This window comes from Eumetopias jubatus, unplaced genomic scaffold, assembly GCF_037043125.1.
Source record: "Eumetopias jubatus isolate StellerSeaLion01/CBP00866 unplaced genomic scaffold, mEumJub1_p1.0 scaffold_20, whole genome shotgun sequence".
In the NCBI taxonomy this organism is placed as follows: Eukaryota; Metazoa; Chordata; class Mammalia; order Carnivora; family Otariidae; genus Eumetopias; species Eumetopias jubatus.
Genome location: NW_028274826.1, coordinates 3,135,591 through 3,154,402, shown reverse-complemented (window position 1 = coordinate 3,154,402; position 18,812 = coordinate 3,135,591). Strand labels below are relative to the sequence as shown.

Sequence of the window (18,812 nt, the reverse complement as noted above, 5' to 3'; positions counted from 1 at the left end):
GATGCGGGACTCGATCCCAGGACTCCAGGATCATGACCTGAGCCGAAGGCAGTCGCTTAACCAACTGAGCCACCCAGGTGCCCCGAGTGACTGCTACCTTAATACACTGCTTTAGCTCACTGTCCTCAGTCAGCCTGGTGATAGCATTTTAAGTTCTGAGATGAAAACTCCAACTACGCAGTTACGTTTGCTTCCTGCTGCCGTTTGGAGAACTCTCTAGAGTAATGCACAAAGACCCCTTGAAATTATGGGAGGCCACAGAGTTCCCATAGACACATACAAGCACATACTAAAATAGTAAATACACTGTTGCATTTAAAAATTTAGTTTAAAATAATTAAAAGATAACATATCCAGATTTAAACTATTTCTTTCTTCTTTTGGGCTTTGTTTACATTTATTTTTTATTTTTTGGGTTATGTTTATAAAGATTTTTATTTTATTTTTTTATAAAGATTATTTATTTATTTATTTATTTATTGAGAGCGAATGGTAGAGAGAGAGCACGAGAGGAAGGAAGGTCAGAGGGAGAAGCAGACTCCCCGCTGAGCAGGGAGCCCGATGTGGGACTCGATCCCGGGACTCCAGGATCATGACCTGAGCTGAAGGCAGTCGCTTAACCAACTGAGCCACCCAGGTGCCCTATAAAGCTTTCTATTAAGATAGATACCTAGAAGTTCTTTATTCTGGTGCTTCATGGAGCCAAAGAGAATGAAACAAAAGACAAGTTTAGAGTAGTTTCTGAAAACTCAGCAGTTTAAAAAAATGATCATTTTAGGTCTTCAATGTAGGTCTGTGATCCATCTGGAGCTAGTTTTTGTGTGTGGTGTGAGGTAGGGGTCCCCCTTCATTCTTCTGTATGTGGACGTCCTGCTCTCCCTGCCTGTCAGTTGAAGGGGCTGGTCCTCCCCAGTGAGGATGGCGGCACCCGTGCTGGAATCCAGTCGACCGGCAGCGTCAGGCTTTAGTTCCTCCCGGCACACCGTCCTGGCAGCCTTATTGGAAGTCGTCTGAGTGTCCAGCTAGGGACTGATGTCCGGACTGTGGATGCCACCCCCTCGATCTCAAGGTCTGTCCTCACACCAGCACCATCCTGTCTTGATCCCTGCAGCCTGGTGGCAGGCTCTGGGATGAGGAACTGTGGAGTCCTTCCATTTGCTCTTGTCCCAAGATTGTTTACACCACTCTGGGCGCCCACCCTCCCTGCATTTCCACAGGAATTCTAGGATCAGCTTGTCAATTTCTCCAAAGAAGGCAGCTGGGATGTTGAGAGGAATCGTGTAGAATCTGTAAATCAATTTGGGGAATCCTATTGCCATCTTAACACTATAAAATACTGATTTCATTTTTTTGATGCCATCATAAACAGAATTGTGTTCTTAATTCTATTTTTGGATAGTTCGTTGCTAGCGTATAGAAATACAATTCATTTTTGTATATTCATCTTGTATCTCAAACCTTACTAAATTCATTTATTGCTTCTAACAGATTTTAGGGGATTCCTTATGATTTTCTTTTTTTAAAGATTTTATTTATTTGACAGAGAGAGACACAGTGAGAGAGGTAACACAAGCAGGGGGAGTGGGAGAGGGAGAAGCAGGCTTCCTGGGGAGCAGGGGCTTGATCCCAGGACCCCGGGACCATGACCTGAGCCAAAGGCAGACATTTAACGACTGAGTCACCCAGGCACCCCTCCTTATGATTTTCTGTTTGAAGACCATGTCACACACAACTAGCTTCACTCCCCTTTATAGCATGGATGCCTTTCTCTTCTTGCCTACCCGCCCTGGCTAGAACCTTGCTCATAGCAGCATTCTTCCAAACAGAAACAGGAAAACCTACACTAATGTCCCTCAACTGAGATGGAAATGAAATGTGGTCTATCCACACGACGGAGTATCGCCTGCAATAGAAAGCAGTCAGGTACTGAGACACGCGACAGTGCGGGTGAACCTGGAAAGTGTCTGCTGAGCAAATGAAGCCAGACACAGAAGGCCACACGGTGTGAGCTTCCACTCCTGGGAGAAGTCCAGCACAGGCAGACCGGCTGAGGCATACGGTCGACCAGGGGTCACCGAGGGCTGAGCGAGGGCAGGGAAGCAAGGGGGTTGCTGCTGTGCACCAGGTGGCCTTGTGAGGGAGCTCGGACCGCACTGACAGCACACGGTGGTTGTGCCCAACGCTGGCGCGACCTGCCCCAGTGGCCTGCCGTCCGAGTCAAACGCTGCATCTGGTACCCTCGTCCTAGTTGCTGATAAATCACGTTTTATGGAGGTTATAACAGACATATTCAAACAAATGACTATCATTTCATCAAATAAACGATGAAATTTTTGGCTCAGTTATTTTGCCATTTGGATGAATGCATCTGCATCTCGCTGGGTGAGAGACTGGGTTATGGATGCAGACGCTCCTTTATGTAGGGGCGCGTATCTTCTAACATACTAAGGTGAATCCTGGAAGGATCTTTTTAACTTTCAATGATGTTTCTATTTCACAGCAGACCCTGTAAAACGCTGAGCAGGAAAGTCAGGGCGAGTTTGAGACTTTCTACACCCTCTTGTACAGCAGGGGCGTCTAAGGTTAAGCCAGTTACTAAAAGAGTCAGTAATGCAAAACCGCTTTTCAAATCTTAAACAATTTTCATGATTTCAATCAATTGATAGGTCATACAATTTTTGTCATCTTAATTCAACTGTTAGTATGTCCCAAGTCTGAAGCTTCATGATAGGGATGGGCAGACGCCACCAGAAGGCTTCCCCGCGACCTGGCCGTTAGGAGAGCGCCAGGGACGGAAAATGTCTTTGGACAAAAGGCGTGTTTTGTGATTCCTGAAGAAGGAAAATGCTGTAGCTCCTTAATAAGGCAGAGGGCTCTGGAGGACGAGCAGCAAAGCAGGTAGAGGGGAACTCAATTTCTAAGGACAAAGTCCTGCAGGCACACGTCTCAGGGCAGCGACGGAGACGATTCACAGGCAGGCAGAGGACACGTTGCTGGAGACGCAGCTGCAAAGTGTTCTGACCCAGTGTTTGGCGGGTGGCACGGCCACACCGCAGCTCGTGCGTGGGACAGCCAGGGCGTGGCAACCACACAGAAACAAAGGAAAGTCTGCCCGCGGCACACTGGGGACAGGCCACCCACCCAACCCCATGGACTTCCAGCGCAGGATCCAGGCCGTGAGCAATGATCACGTGAGATCAACACAAAGCTACTCAGACTTTACCACGAAGCAATGAGGGATGGAAACACAACTTCTAATACCCTGCAGACTGTGGCCATATTCTTTGTTAATCTGTATTTGCTGTAAATGAGGCTTTCTCAGAAGACCGCGGTTCCCAGTACAATAGGCCTCTGTTCAACCACTGCCTGCATCAAGTGCCTCACCTGGGGTGAACAGCCCAGCACACACACAAGTGCGCGCTCCGGTCATGCACAGTGCCAGACCCTGCAGGTGTGTTGGCGCCAGAGGCCCCAGCTGTCATCTGCAGGCCAGAGAGCCTGTGCCTGGCCCCAGCTTACAGGGCCCCTGGCTTACGGGACATAACCCCCAGCGCCAGGTCTCCCCGGCGAGGCACGCACGCCATGGTCCGCTGCCCCTGCCACTGTGGACACGGCGCTTCCCGCTGCAGAGGATGCGGCCTTGGGAGCTGACACGAGCCGGGTGCAAACCGCACGGCCAAGCCAGGTAACGGGTGCTATCGACACGGTGCGCATCCTAAATGACCTGTCTCAGGGCGTGGTTTGGGAATGCTCTGTCATACAGGAGCATAAAGATTCCCAACAAAGGAATTCGCGGCTCGCTCTAACAGGCTGCAGCCGGAGCGAAGTTTTATGATTTCCGAGCCCTCCGCAGCACCGCTCTCAGGAGCAGCCGGCGCAGAGATGGGGGCTCCCCAGCGGACTCGGTGCAGACGACCTGCCCTAGCATGCCAGCGCCGTCTGCTCATTTATCACGGCACGTCCACCATTTCTGGGCAGTGTCAACATGCTCTGCACCCTGGCAGCTAACAGATGTCCGCTCTTGTCGAATGAACTGCTTCATGTTTCACGCACTGCTGGCCACACGCGTCACTATGGCAACATCATTCATTTCAGATCTTACCGGAAACGTGCACCCCAATCAAACCTAATTACACCACACCGCTTTCTTGTCCACAAGAAGGAAACTGTAATGCAATTGCGGGACACTTCGTTCTCTGTTCTGCTGGGGCAAACGAGAGGCCGCGTGATGGACGCTTCTTGTCAGAAAGCGTATTGATGAGGCACAAGCCCGATCACGATCACACCGAGGACCGCCTTATGGGCAGGTCAGCAGCGAAAGGCTCCTCACACAGCAGCTCATTCGATTAAGCAGATGATGTCTGCATACGGTCTTACACCCCAAGTTCTCTACCCTCTGCCAAACCACCACCCCCGTCAGACCCTCTGCGATGGTGGAGCCCACCATAGTGACCACTGGGCCCCGGCCAACTGCAGAGGACCTGAATCAGTCACACGACGAGACTACTACAACACAGAGCACAGTTACTTCAGTCCCTGCCGGACGACGCTTCCCAGTAACAACAGATACGCAGCTGCGCCGGACCCCCCGGCAGGGCAGGTGAGCGCAAGTTCGAGCCATGCAGCCCTCCCGGCAGACAACGCATGGCTCTGCTCGGAGGCTTGGGGGTCCCCGGAGGCCGCACGCTGCCCAGAGGTGAGGGCCCAACCCCCGTGTGCCGGCGGCCTCCATCTGTGTGAGAAGCTGGTTTCTAGACTAGTCCTACTATGTGCTGGCAGTGTGGTGACAATTACACAACTCGTCCTCAATGTCCTTCTCCTGCGATTTGGTCCGTGTGGCCTTTAGAAGCAGCCAAGGCAACACTCCCTCCTGAGTGCCCTCAGGGAGGAGGACCCGTGAAGGGCAAGTGCCCGCGGCCCCATGGCCCCAGGGCGAGGACAGGCACAGGGCTGGCACAGCGTGTGGCTCGCCTGATGTGCCGTGGGTGGCGTTCACCTTCCGATTACGGAGAAAGGGTCTGAAAAAGCTCAAGACCAAAAATTTTTAAAAACACTAAAAATGTTTAAAACTCCATGTGGCTCCAACACTAGGAAGTGGTGACAGAGGGTCCCTTCAGTGACTTCTGGAACAAAAAGGCCTTTTGGAAAATGAAATGTGTAAGATTCTCTCACTCACATATTTTATATAATGTTCTGTAATTCTTTTTAAATCTCAGAAGCCCAGATTATTTATTTTTGCTTTGTGAAAGCAGCAGAGTGAGACATGAGGAAAATGGGGTTTTACTTTATGACTCTGGGCAAAACCACTCTTCCTTATCCTGGATGGAACTCAGAATTCAAAGACAAATGGAGGAGCTATGATGAAACAAAGGAGAATGATGACCCCATCACCATTTAAAATGCATACTAAAAAGTTAGCATTTTAAGAAGAAATGATGTCACAAAATCCTTCTTCCCTTGCTGATATCACACATCCAGAGACACGGGAAGAGGAGAGAGAACCAGTCACTCTCAAGCATACTGTGTGCTGACACATGCTTCTCGTTTGCGAACCGACGTGAAATCACAGGCACCACACTTAGCTGTGTTACATGCAGATTTCAGTGGCCACGAGAGCAGGTGGGCTGCAGACAGGACAGCCCAGCCCGCACCTGCTCCCCGGATAAGCACGCCGCGCACCTCACACACAGGGCAGGAGGGGAGCACAGAATTCCGAGAGGGGAAGGCCCCAGACCTTTCTGGGTTCAACATTAAACCGTGACACCGTCATTGCTAGTTAGCATTCAACTGCAAACACTCCACAATTTATGCATTGTACTGATAACCGCTTTTGTTATGTTCAGTCTGGTTTTGTTGTCCAAGATGATGCCATGGACATCCCTGGGCTTGTCTCCTGCTGCGCGTGCGCACGTGTCTCCTTGGGGAGCAGGAGCCAGAGGGGCATCGCGGTGCGCAGGCTGTCGGGGCTCGTCCGTTCGGACAGAGCGGTGGCCACCAGGTAACGCTCCCACCAATGGTGCAGACAAGGTCCTGGGGCAGTGTGCGCCTCAGACAGGTCGGACTTTTCCACACGGGGTGTGGCACTGAGATGCCCACCCTCTCGCTTAGCTCCTGCTCAGGTCTTCAAACTTATATCCATGCAGGCTTTACACAAGTTCTGCTTGGATTTATTTCTAATTACTTTATACATTTTGCTGCTATTCTAATTGGCCTTTTTGGAATTAAGTGCCCCCACTGTTGCTGGTATGTGGAAATGTAGTTTAATTCTGACACTGAATTTGCAGGTGTGACTAAGTCCTTCTGTCATGCGGCACCCTTGCCTCAGGGCTCCGTTGGGCTTCTCTGTGAACACGCACAGATCTGTGCACTTGGGGCACAGCGTGCCTGTTTGTGCGGGACTCCGAGTGCATGCTGCTGTTCCTGGTTTCCGATTGTATTTATGCACAAGGTCCAGGCTGCTGAGTGCAGGGCTGAGCATAGCTGGGCTTTTCCTGCCGCCGGTGGGCAGCCTGACAGCCTCCCGTGCCGCCCCCCACAGACCTGTGTGCTGTAAACTCACAGATTCCCCAGGACGCTCTTCTGTGGGGTCACTTCAGGAATCTTTTTGAGTTTGGGTTTGCTTCACTCCAGCTTCTCCATCAAAATAGTCCCACCTGTCTCCCAGAAATAACTCAACCTCTGCGGAGGCACGCCTGCGTGTCTCCCACACTTTATTCTCTGGATCTTTTCCTGTCGGCTCAGTGAGGATGGGAAGGGAGAAATCTGATGGCATTTTCGCTGCCTACCTTCTTGAGTCTGAGCTCCTCGTTACTTTGGAGTTCTTCGGACTTACGAGCATCACCTGACGGGACAGCCCCCGACGTGCCATAATGACCAACCCTGACCACAACCAAATGCCGCTGGGGTGCCCGGCTGGCTCAGTCAGTGGAGTGTGTGACGCCTGATCTCAGGGTTGTGGGTTCGAGCCCCACGCTGGGGATAGAGATTACTTAAATAAAAACAAAAAAACCCACTCTAAATTAAAAAACAAAACAAAACCACGTGCCACAGGCAACTGGATTTTGACTGGAACTGCAGTAAACCTATCACTTCATCGTGAAGGCAGGCTCTACGCAATCCCGTATCTTCGCGCTGGGGACCTTGCGCTGGAGACTGCAGTCTGTCCCTTCACTGGTTTACGTCTTCCTTCACGTTTCTCTGTAAGGTCTGATCATCCTCACACACGCCCTTCACTCCCCTCACGTCGGTATGCCCACGTGTTTCACACGTGCTTGCGCTACCACGAGTGGGGCCTTCCCTCTTCCGTCCACTTGACACGCAGGGAGCTACTTTATTATTCTGACCTGTGACCTGACACTTCATTGGTTCGTACTCTTAGCAGTTGATTCCCTTGGTTCATTATTTCATCTACAAATATTTGCTCCATCTTTCAGGCAGAGAGCTTATTTCTAGTTCTTGTCTTACTGCAACGGCCAGAATGAAACATGTTAATAGGGCGGTTAGATTTCTCTCTTTCCAGACTAAGCTTTTTCTAGTATTTTATTAAAAATAATGTTGAATTTTACTTGAGACACATTTTATCATATTATACAAGTATCCTTAGTTCTAGTTCACTAAGAATTACTATGAGATATTTTTTAAGACTTATTTATTTTAAAGAGAGAGCATATGTGACTGAGGAGAGAGGCGGAGGGAGGGAGAATCTCAAGCAGATTCCCCCATTGAGCACAGAGCCCAACACGGGGCTTGATCTCACGACCCTAAGACCATGACCGGAGCTGAGATCAAGAGTCAATGGGCAAGGGACTGAGCCACCAGGCGCCCCAAGAGTTACCAGGAATTTAAACTATGAATGAAGAAATCAGGAAGGGATTTCACCTGTTGCTAGGATTTTCACTGGATTCAGTTTATGTTTTATTTATTATGTTAAGGATTGACAAGGATTCTTTGATGGAATAAGGGCAAATAAAATTTGGGGCAGGGACCTGAGGGTGGGATAGTCACTTGGAAGGCTCTTCAGGAGAACATTACTGTCAAAAGACCAAACCCACACACATCGTGTTACATTCTTCCAACAGCTCACAAGTATCATCCTGTAATAAACAGGCAAGCAGTATTTCCTCTCCAGAAGCCGCACTAATAAAACAAAGAACGCTATGGCAGCAGAGAATCAAAAATATATAAACATGTCATTTAAATCTCTAAGGATTTAACATTTTGCTAATTCTAATGATACTGTGTTTATTCAAAGGTGAAGGTTAGTTGTGTGCCAGTGTTCAGCGGAGTCTGGAAAATCCTAAATTTGAATGACTTCAATACGCCGCTACACATGCACGCACGCACACATGCATGCACACACAGACGCGCCAGGGTCACCCTGCACTGGATGCCGGTGAGCGCACACAGGCACATGCACACCATCGTCACCCTGCCCTGGACGCCGGCGAGCACGCAAAGGCAAACATGAACCAGGAGCGGTACCTGTTTTGTCCGTGAGCAAGTACACCAGGCGCCCCAGCTCCTCTGGGATGGTGCTGGTCCGCACAACCGTGCCGGGGATGCTCTCGTCCTTCATGATCTTCCATCCATATGCGGCTTTGCCCATGTCCAAGTTCACACGCAAACTGCCAAACAAAACCGGTTCATTACAATCGTTAGCAGGGTCCAAACCTACACGATATGTTCAAACTCACGTTTTCCATACAGGCGTATTATCTTTAACCTCACGGGAACTAAGTAGGTAATACTGTATTTCAGACTTTAAAATAAATGAATTTGTTGACACTTAAGCCAACAAACCTTTTGAGGCCCCTTATCATGTTTGTAGGCGACAGTAAACAGGCTCCTCATCCTGGTCCTCCAGTGGGGCGTGCGGAGGCAGATGTGGGAGGAGAAGGTGGATGTGCGTTAAGTACCCCCGCTCAGACACAAAGGAGAGATGGTGCGTGTGTAAGGGGTTTAGGCAGCATCCCACTCGGAACAGATATTCAAAATGCATCATGACCTTGATCCGCTCATTTTACAAGAACAAACAGGATGCTCTCCTGGGACGATGAATGCCGGACCGAACACATCCTGGGAAGACTAGGCCCCTCACAATACCAGGCTCCCGAGCAGGGACCTCCCTGAGGACTGGGGCGGTGGTGTGGCCTGAGCAGAAGCACAGCGGGGGAGAGTGGCAGGAGGTGGGATCAGACGTGGCAGGGGCCAGACCATGGTGCAGAGTGTGGGTTTCACAGTCAGGGCAACGGATGAAGGGCTCCTCTGTGACCCCAGCGGCACTCAGCTCCCTGCGGGGCTTACTGACGTGCTCACTCTGCTCCCAACTTCACACACAACCAGCTTTGCTCTCGTTCACATTCAGACTCAAGACCATTCAGATATGCTTCCAATTCTAGAAAAAAATCTGTGCCTGATTGGATTTTGTCAAGAAAAGAGCAGATGTGGTATGTGATATACCTACACAATGCAGGGAAGCTGTTGACAGTCACTCATTATGACCAACACGGCAATTCATACAGATCTACCTACTAAGAAACGCACCCTTGAGAAGCAACGTGGAGGACTCAGAGTCAGTGGAGAGAGTCCAATTTGTAGGTAAGTTAAAGAAAATTAAAATAATCATAATGAGCTATTTGTCCATAAAGCTCACATCTTAAAAATCCTAAGAACTCTGAGGGTCAGAAAGAAGAGTTTTAATTGACAAGTACACAGACTTCCACAGGCAGGCAGGAAGTTTTCAAGAGTTCACAGGGTGCTGCTGGGCTTGGGGCGGAGTGGAAACCCAAGGAGCACCTTCTGGGTTCATCTGCGGTGCTCTCTTCAAATCATGAACGGTTAGGGCTTAATAAAACCACTGCTATTGTCACATAGCTGTAAGAATTTGTTATTTCACGAAATACTGAGTCACAAATAAACGTCAGTGGACTATTTTTGGCTGACGGCACACACCCTCAAGGCCAGTGAACAGAGAATGCGGATAATCTTCAAGGAAAAATAAAACACAAGTTCACTTTACAGGTGAAAACTATCATAGAAAATGTATCTTCAACTAAGACTGAAATACCACACAGGAAGCAGAAGCTTGAGTTTACACGCATTGTATATTTTGGTCAAATGTTCGTATAGTTTGCTTTTTAATGTTAAAAATCTCTAGAAGCTCAAACCTCAAACACTAAGTTGACAGAGTAAGTATAATTATCATCACTATACTTAGTAATGTGCTAATTTATAGAATTTTAAAATTTAGACCTCCGCACGTCTAGTAAAGTACTTTACAGTAACATGACCTATGAACAAGAAAACATTAAGCCTACCATTTTGAGAATTACAGAGATAGATCAAAAGGTAATGGATACCAGTTCTCTTAAGCTCATTTTATTGCTAACTGACCAACTGTGATTTTGTGATCAAGAGATCCATTTCAAATGAAGTGGAAAAGCTGTCTGCCATTTTAGACAGTCACGTGAACAAGAAGGCCACGGTGGCCCTCGCTGTCACACACACCGAAACGGAGCCCCTGGACTCTGCGCAGCGTCAGGAGTGTCAAGAAGGGGCGCCGCAGCCGAGCACAAGGCTGACCGGGGAGCAGGCGCCTCCTGGGGGCTCCTTCCTGACCAAACAGTCCCACCTGGCCTCACCTCACCACCGGGAAATGTCGGAGGAGGGAACCCGAGCCCTGGAGAAACAGGAGGCCTATTTCCCTCAGTGCCACGGTGGGGCCAGGACCCCACTCAGCCCACCCGCTGCCTGCTGCATTCAGACTGTCCTGTGATACGACGGTGCAGTGGCGCTGGGCGGCACTCGGGCTCCCGGCTGAGCCAGGCCCTGCGCCTGCAGCGCTCCCCAGGGAACGCAGCCGCCCAAAAGGGCTCACACACTCCTGCCTGACTGAGGCGTATGTGTAGATCTTAATCTGAGCAAAAGAAAAGTCATTTTAATGAGAAGTTCTATCAAAAGTAATCAAAGCTTTTTCCTGTAAATTGTCATCTGTGGGAAATGGCACAGATACCGTTTTATCTGAATCTCCCCGCAAATTTTTCATTTTGGGACATCTTTAACCTCTTTTTTGGGGTGCGGAGCCCAATGTGGGGTCTAAACCCATGACCCCAAAATCAAGACCCGAGCTGAGACAAAGAGTCGGATGCCCACTGAGGAAGCCATCCAGGCGCCCCATCCACCTCTTCCTGACACACCGTGGATGGCAAGGGATGGCACCAAGATCCTCACTGGCTGCACTCTCCCAACGCTGGGCACGTGGAGGGGAACATTCAAGTCTCTTCTAGGAATCTGGACCTCTGTCCTGGGCTTGAGACCAGTGTATTCTGTTGCCTGCAGACGATCCTACCTCAGACTCATCACAGATCCCCTCTACATGAATATATACAAGGGAGGGTAACATTCCCCCTTCCTCGTCTTCCGGTGCCAGACAAAACAAAACAGAGAAATCTACTCTTTCTCAAGGAGGAGGAAACACTCCTTGGGACCACCTGTCACCTGAGCCAGAACTGCCGAAGGACTCCAGGTTCCTTTTCCCTTTCATTTCCCTTATCTCAATAATCAACTCTGGCCCACTCAACCTCCCCAATTCTCCGAACCCTTTCTATGCTCCATCAGGAAGAGGCATGGCCAACTGAATTTTACAGGGTTAAGGCTAGGTACGACTTGTACTGATTTTTTAATTTCCAAATTTACCAGTTCTATGATCTTGGACAAATGACACACTTGATCTTTCTGAGCCTGTCATAGTACCTCTAAAATGCCATCTACAGGGAAGGTCACTGTCGGTATCGGCACTCATGCATAAAAGCAGGTTACTGAATTATGTTACTGGAGCAGAATATCACTGTCTCAACAGTCGGGAGAAGGTTTTATAGAAAAGATGAGCCCTGAGCTAAAATGGAACGGACCCGGGCGGGCAGCATGTCGCGCACCACTAGGGGAAGGCGGGTCGTCAGCAAACCTCCTGAGCTTGGAAGGGACCGATGGCACGTAAGTGGAACAAAGGTGGGTACACACCTAAATCCACCGAGAGTCCACCTGAACCGCATCAACTACACACACAGACACAAAGAACGTACAGCCTTCAGCCCTAAGAAACAAAAAATCTGGTAAGGTATGAAAGTAGTTTAAATTGGCATATGCAAATTCTACATCACATTATTAAGTTGTTGAATGGGTGTGGGAAGATTAGAGATTGGAAATGAAATAGGAGAAATAAACGGAGCATCGAGGTTCCAGATCAAGTGAAGCAAAAAATGCCAGAGCCACAAGGAGAGTCAGAAGCTGCACACGAGGCAGCGGGATGCCCGGGAGTGTGCCAGGACCTGGGGCCCCCCGGAGGGCTCCGAGAACACACCCTTGCTCCGTGCCACACTTAGGGAGACGGGGGCACAGTAAGGACGGTCTTCAGGGAGACTCGCCTTTTCGCCTTCTGTTCAGAGTGATGTCAGCCCCAGCTCCTCAACATCCCCCACAATCAAATATTAATCATAGGCTCAGATTATCAGGGTGAATGGCAACAGGTAATTTAGCCTTCCCAACCATTCAGAGTTGTTTCAGTGTTTACGTGGGGGGACCACATGAACTACACTATGCGCCAGCTGGAGCCGAGAGAGGGGGTGTGTGTGTGTGTGTGTGTGTGTGTGTGTGTGTGTGTACTGACAGGTAAAACACACCATACAGCAACAGCATAAAGATATTTCTGCAGGAGTGAGGCCAAATATTTTGTGTCAATACGTGAAAGAGATAAATATTCCTATTAAAGGGCCAGCACTTCCTGTAGTTCATAAATAAGAGTACTAATTAAATGCAATTTGATACACCTTAAAATGAAATGTCTCTGGTAGTCTAAGAATAAAGGAATGGCAAAGGTGTATAAGACCCCAAATTAAGCATGTAGCGGTTGTGTCAAAATATTCATAAGAAAGCTATAACCAGGCTAAAAAAGACCAGATGAACAGGTGGAAGGCAGGGATGCCTGGGTGGCTCAGTAGGTTAAGCGCCTGCCTTCAGCTCAGGTCATGATCCCAGGGTCCTGGGATCGAGTCCTACATTGGGCTCCCTGCTCAGCGGGGAGCCTGCTGCTCCCTCTCCCACTGCCCCTCCCCCTGCTTATGCTCGCTCTGTCAAATAATTTAAATAAAACCTTAAAAACAAAAGCGGGGGGGGGAAGCTACATCAACATAATACAAGCCATACATGAGAAGCCCACAGTGAGCACCATACCAGATGGTGAAAGACTGAAACCTTTTTTTTGGTCAGGATGCCCACTTTCACTATGTCTATTCAGCTTAGAACATAGTACTGGAAGTTCTAGCTACAGCAATTATGAAAGAAAAAGAAATAAAAGCCACGTTATTGGGAAGGAATAAGTAAAATTACTTGTTTGCAGATATGATCTTGTATGTAAAAAACACTGAAGATTCCACAAGAAGATTGACCTAACAAATGAATTCAGCAAAGCACCAGGCCACACAGTCAACATACAAATATCAGCTGCATTTCAGGGGCGCCTAGGTGGGGTAGTTAAGCATCAGTTAAGTGTCCAACTCTTGGTTTCAGCTCAGGTCATGATCTCAGGACAGTGTTAAATGACGCTGGCTTTTTAGAGCTAGTGGCGGCAGTAAAGGACACTAGGACTATTGGCAGAGTTTGCAGTCCCGCCGCGATGGCGCTTAGGCGCCAGCAGTTGTACCCTCTAATGCTTTGTGTCATCAGCTCAAATGTCAACACAATGAGAAAGGAAATAATGGCTCAGTACCCTTATGAAAACAGTTTTGACCTCACCAACCCCCTCAAAGGGCTTCCAAGCATCTCGAAGGCCCACAGAACAGAGCTCTCAGGGGCATCCCATAGTGCTCCAGAGCTACATGGATAACACATTCCTGAGCTGGAGTCCCAGGCAGGCCTTCAGGGGCAAAGCAATGCATCTACCACACCTGGCCCTGAGCCTGACCATTCTGGGGCTTCATCACCAAGAGCCCCAGGCCTACTCATCAGAGAGTCCTGCCCTTTCAGGGCAAAATTCAATCCTCTGTTCAGCAGGGACTGTGACTCCCTCACAGCTGGACATTCCAACTGATGTTCTGTCTAGAGGGTGCTGCAGGAACAGTGCAGAGCAGGGGCCTGTCTGAGGGGGTATGCCCACCTGAATCCGATCTGACACTGGGCAGACAGGCCCCACCGAGCACCTCAGCCCCAGCATCAGAGAGGAGGTGGGGGGAATTCTGAGGCACCACAGTGCCTGCCCACTGACCGGACCCCACATCCCACTCCTCCCACACACTTACTTCTGAGCCTAAAGGAAGGGAGGCCTGAGAGCCAGGCTAGCCTCACAAAATCCAGTAAAGCATAGAGCCTCGCCTCAACCATGCTCTGTTGTCAACATGGGAGAATCTCTTGGGACCCTGCACAGAGCACCAGGCAGTAGGGACACTCTACCAACTCTAGGGCATCACTGTTGGCCTAGGAGAAGCTGGCCCAGAAATACATGTCCAGAGGAGGAGAAATAAATGATGGGTGCCATGTGGGACGTGTCTAAGAGCAAGAGGCCCCTGGGGATCCACCTGTGTCAGGGGAAAGGGGGAGTGCCATATGGGGGCTGGAGCCCAGGTTTGGGAGCTTCAGGAGGTAGGGAAGGGAGGTGGCCAAAACAAGGTCACAGATGCTCACATGGACGCTCATTCCTAGGCCCTGAGATGAAAAGCAGCTTTACACACCTTCTCTCAATATCAGCCTCCATGCTAACCCACATGGATTAACACCCGCATTTGAAAAGACCATTAAACCGAAACTTTCAGATTCCTAAGTGGACCTACAGAAGTGTGGCTACCTCAAGATTAACAATTTTTTAATTAGCAAAACAATCTGCTTCAGTATTATCTGTGTAATTAATGAGGTAATAAAGTCTAGAAAATGCAGCAACAGTTTAATCAAAAGGAGTTATGAAAGACATTGGTAAGAAACATAGTTCTGTTATAAAATCTCCTATTTTTTTAATATCCTATGTTTAAAATTCCATGAAAACTCAAACAACTGTCTGGGACACTAAATACTATTGACCCTTTCCTTGAACATGGATTTGAATTGCGCAGGTCCACTTACACATAATTTTTCTCTATAAATACAATATAGTACTGTAAATGTATTTTCTCTTCTTTATGATCTTTTTCCTTATGATTTTCTTAATCTTATAATTTTTTTCTTCTACATTACCTTACTGTAAGAATGCAGCATATAATACATATAACACACAAAATATGTGTTAATCAACTGCTATGTTGGGAGTGCCTGGGTGGCTCAGTCAGTTAAGTATCTGCCTTTGGCTCAGGTCATGATCCCAGTGTCCTGGGATCGAGTCCCATATTGGGCTCCTTGTTCAGCAGGGAGCCTGCTTCTCCTTCTGCCTCTGCCCCTCTCCCTGCTTGTGTGCTCTCTCTCTGACAAATAAATAAATAAAATCTTTTTAAAAAAATCGACTGCAATGTTATTGGTCAGGCTTCCAGCCACCAGTGAGCTATTAGGAGTTAAGTTTTGGGGGAGTCAAAAGTTATACAGAGATTTTCAACTGCTAGGGAGGTCAGTCAGCGCCCCTAACTCCCATGCTGTTCAGAGTTAATTGTATTATGGATGATTATTACCTGTGTCATACTACAGATAACTATAAACTGCACTCTCTATGAAGTATGGCACCTTTGGACTGTTTCTTAATCACTTAAGGATAATTATGAAGAGCTCAGAACTCTCTGGAAAAACCCAACTCAGTAAAAATCACACAGCAACATGCTCACTGACCCTCTTCTCTCTGCAATGCTGTAAATTTTCAAGGTTGGCTTAGGTACGTTATATTAGGAGCACTTGGCCTCAAAGGATGAACTTAGTGTGCTACATAAATTATTAATCCCATCAAAGTACTTCAGAATGAAATAATAATGCCTTATCCACCCAGAGAGTTTTACTATTAAATGTGCCTGCATGTCAATCATCTCATTTCACTTCCACAGTGGCCCCAAGAAAAATAAATATAGGCCAGGTCCTCACATCCCCCTTCTTTCAAAGCAAAAACAGACTCAGAGCAAGAGGAGGGCCCCAGGGTGCCAGCTACCACATGGCAAAGAGCGGTGCCCTTGTGAGTCTTCCACATCATTGCAACTTGGATTCAAAATCATTCCTTCATCAATTTTATTTACCTTATTTATATACCACCTTATTCCCCCCAAAATTGAAATGTCCTATTTTTCCATCTTGTAAGAAATCAGAAAAGTCTTGATTTTCCAACGTGAATACAGTTAAACATGGGAAAGATGGACCACCACACTATGCCCTTGTGAGGATGTCGGCCTAGAAAGCTGCCAAAAGTGTACAGCTTTATTTCCAAGCGGTCAAGAAACAGAGAAATAGAAAAGGGGTCAAATAATTCCCAAACTAAGAGTTTAGATCAGAAATCTTCCTCTTTTAAATTCTCTATCATTAAATACATATTTCAACAGAAATGAATTAAGACCAAAATGGGTTCTCTTAAGAGGGGTGATACCATAATAAAAACCATTGTCAGGCAGCTGGTAACAAAGAAGCCCTGTTTCATGGATTGCAGAGCATTTCCTATGATCACCTGAAAGCAGATCGCAGCTCAGGGAGAAGAAAAAAGAGGGTGCCAGCAGTTGGAGTGACTGTTTCCCACTTTACGGGTAACATAATGTCATAATGTCACATTGGAGAAAGAGATGACCATAGGCAAAAACTGGCCAACTTGAGAGAGACAGGAAAGCATCTAGAGACAGTCCAAAAACATGGGGTCACTTAGTGGGAAAAGCCACCCTTTCTGCACCCCAAGTGTAAGATAAAACGTGGAAAATGTCCTGAAAATCAAAGGCCCACAAAGACTCCTCAATTAAGAGAGGACTCAGCTGTATACACAGATCAGATTACAGGGCTTCTTTCCCACCCACAGCCATGCCTTCAAGACAACCCTAAGTAGAAAGAGACACAGGTACAAGAAAACAAACATGAAATAGGCTGGAGGATCAAGACTTGAACAGAACTCTGGATCTAGTTATTAACACATGGAACTCTCAGAAGCACAGAAGAGAATTTGGGGGGAATTGTACTGCCAAAGAAAATTGAGCCTAAAATAAAGTCAATGACTGTCAAACCTCAGGTCTCCAAACTTCCACAAGCAGAAAGCAAGCTATGATTACTGTGCAGCCCCCAACCCCCAAGTTAGACATTCTCCCCAAGGCCCCAGCAGATGTGTCCGTGGAGGACAAATACAAGGACACAACAGCCAGAAGTTCTACCTGCCACACTCCCAGAGCGGAAGTGAGTGAATCTGACACAGAACATAGTGGGACCAAGATGGATCATGACAAGACCTTGCCATCATCACATTAGAACACAGACAAAGCATGAACGTTGTCCAAGCCGAAAAACACCAGGCATGGCCCTCTCTTGGCTAGTGTGAGTGACAGCTGCTTTCTTACCAATCACAATTATCCTCATTCTAGCCCAACCTCCCTAGATAAGAGTCACTGAGATACTCATAAAATGCTCCCACTTACTGACCTTTCTTGGCCCTTCCCTCAAATCACTCAACCAAAACCCAAAGTCCGTAACAGGTTCTTTCTAGCACTGTCTGACCTCAAAGCCCCATGGTTCCCCGTGGTGTGTGGTCCCAACCTGCCCCATCATAGGCTCAAGGTGAGTTCCTGGTGGCCTTTGATTACCAGTCACTGACAAGCACTTTCTTTCTTCCTTTCTTTCTTTCTTTCCTTTCTTCCTTTCTTCCTTTCTTTCTTTTTAAGATTTTATTTATTTGAGATAGCGAGAGAGAGAGAGAGAGAGAGAGAGAGAGCACAAGCTGCAGGGAGGAGCAGAGGGAGAGGGAGAAGCAGACTCCCGCTGAGCAGGGAGCCCGACGCAGGGCTCACTCCTAGGACCCTGAGATCACAACCTGAGCCAAAAGCAGATGCTTAACTGACTAAAGCCACCCAGGTGTCCCATGACAGACACTTTCATAATACTTGCTCACGGGGTGTCACTCTTGCTCTGGACTAAGGACTAATTTATCTTCTATTCCCTCCCTGTCAAAATGGAAGGTTGTTTTAATTGCACTTGTTCCAGCTCAGCTCCACTACTGTACAGGGTTAGCAGCAGGTAATATGTGTGTTAGTTCAGTCACCAAACCTCATGAGTCACATCTGGACTTGACTGTCTCCCTGGGAGAGTGTATCATGGTTACAAAAGTAGGATGTGCATGGGTATTTTCGTGGCCAAGGAGAAGACTGAGACAAAAATGACTGTCCACCAAACAGCTGCCAGCCATTGACTACACTTGGCCAATTTCACACTTGCATTTAGGTGGGGCCATGTGACCAGATCTCACCAGTGGAATATACACAGTTATGATACATATCATGTCCAGGCTAACATGGGTAAGAACTGTGTGTCTCCTCCACGCTGTACTCCCCATCTGCCAGCTGGACAAAGGAAGTTCAGGCCCTAGAGGATGCTACCAACCTAGCGGATGGCAGAACCAGAACTATATGGAGCCAGAGCCAAATCATCATGCAGAGGAAAGCTGATCACTGATGAGGAACATCCACAATGGGCTGCTACTTTAAAGAGAAATAAATTTTCTGTGCAAAGTCCCAACATTTGGGAGATGCTGAAATTACCCTTAATAATCCAGAAATTGGGGGCTAGAGGCACAGAGTAAAAGCATGAATTGGACTCTCAGAAACCAGCCCTCAACTTGTGTTAGAACCACAAAGATCTAAACCCTAATGGTAAGATGTCCTGAAAAGCAAACCAGC

The 18,812-nt window shown here is 47.9% G+C and overlaps 1 protein-coding gene across 1 annotated transcript in view; it reads right to left on the bottom strand.

Annotated features, from left to right (window-relative positions):
* The window catches only part of LOC148162118 (uncharacterized), a 97,113-nt gene that overhangs the window by 26,593 nt on the left and 51,708 nt on the right, over positions 1–18,812 (bottom strand). The window contains 1 exon segment of the mRNA XM_088020288.1: positions 8,482–8,624. Coding sequence (XP_087876414.1) covers positions 8,482–8,624 — 143 coding nt within the window.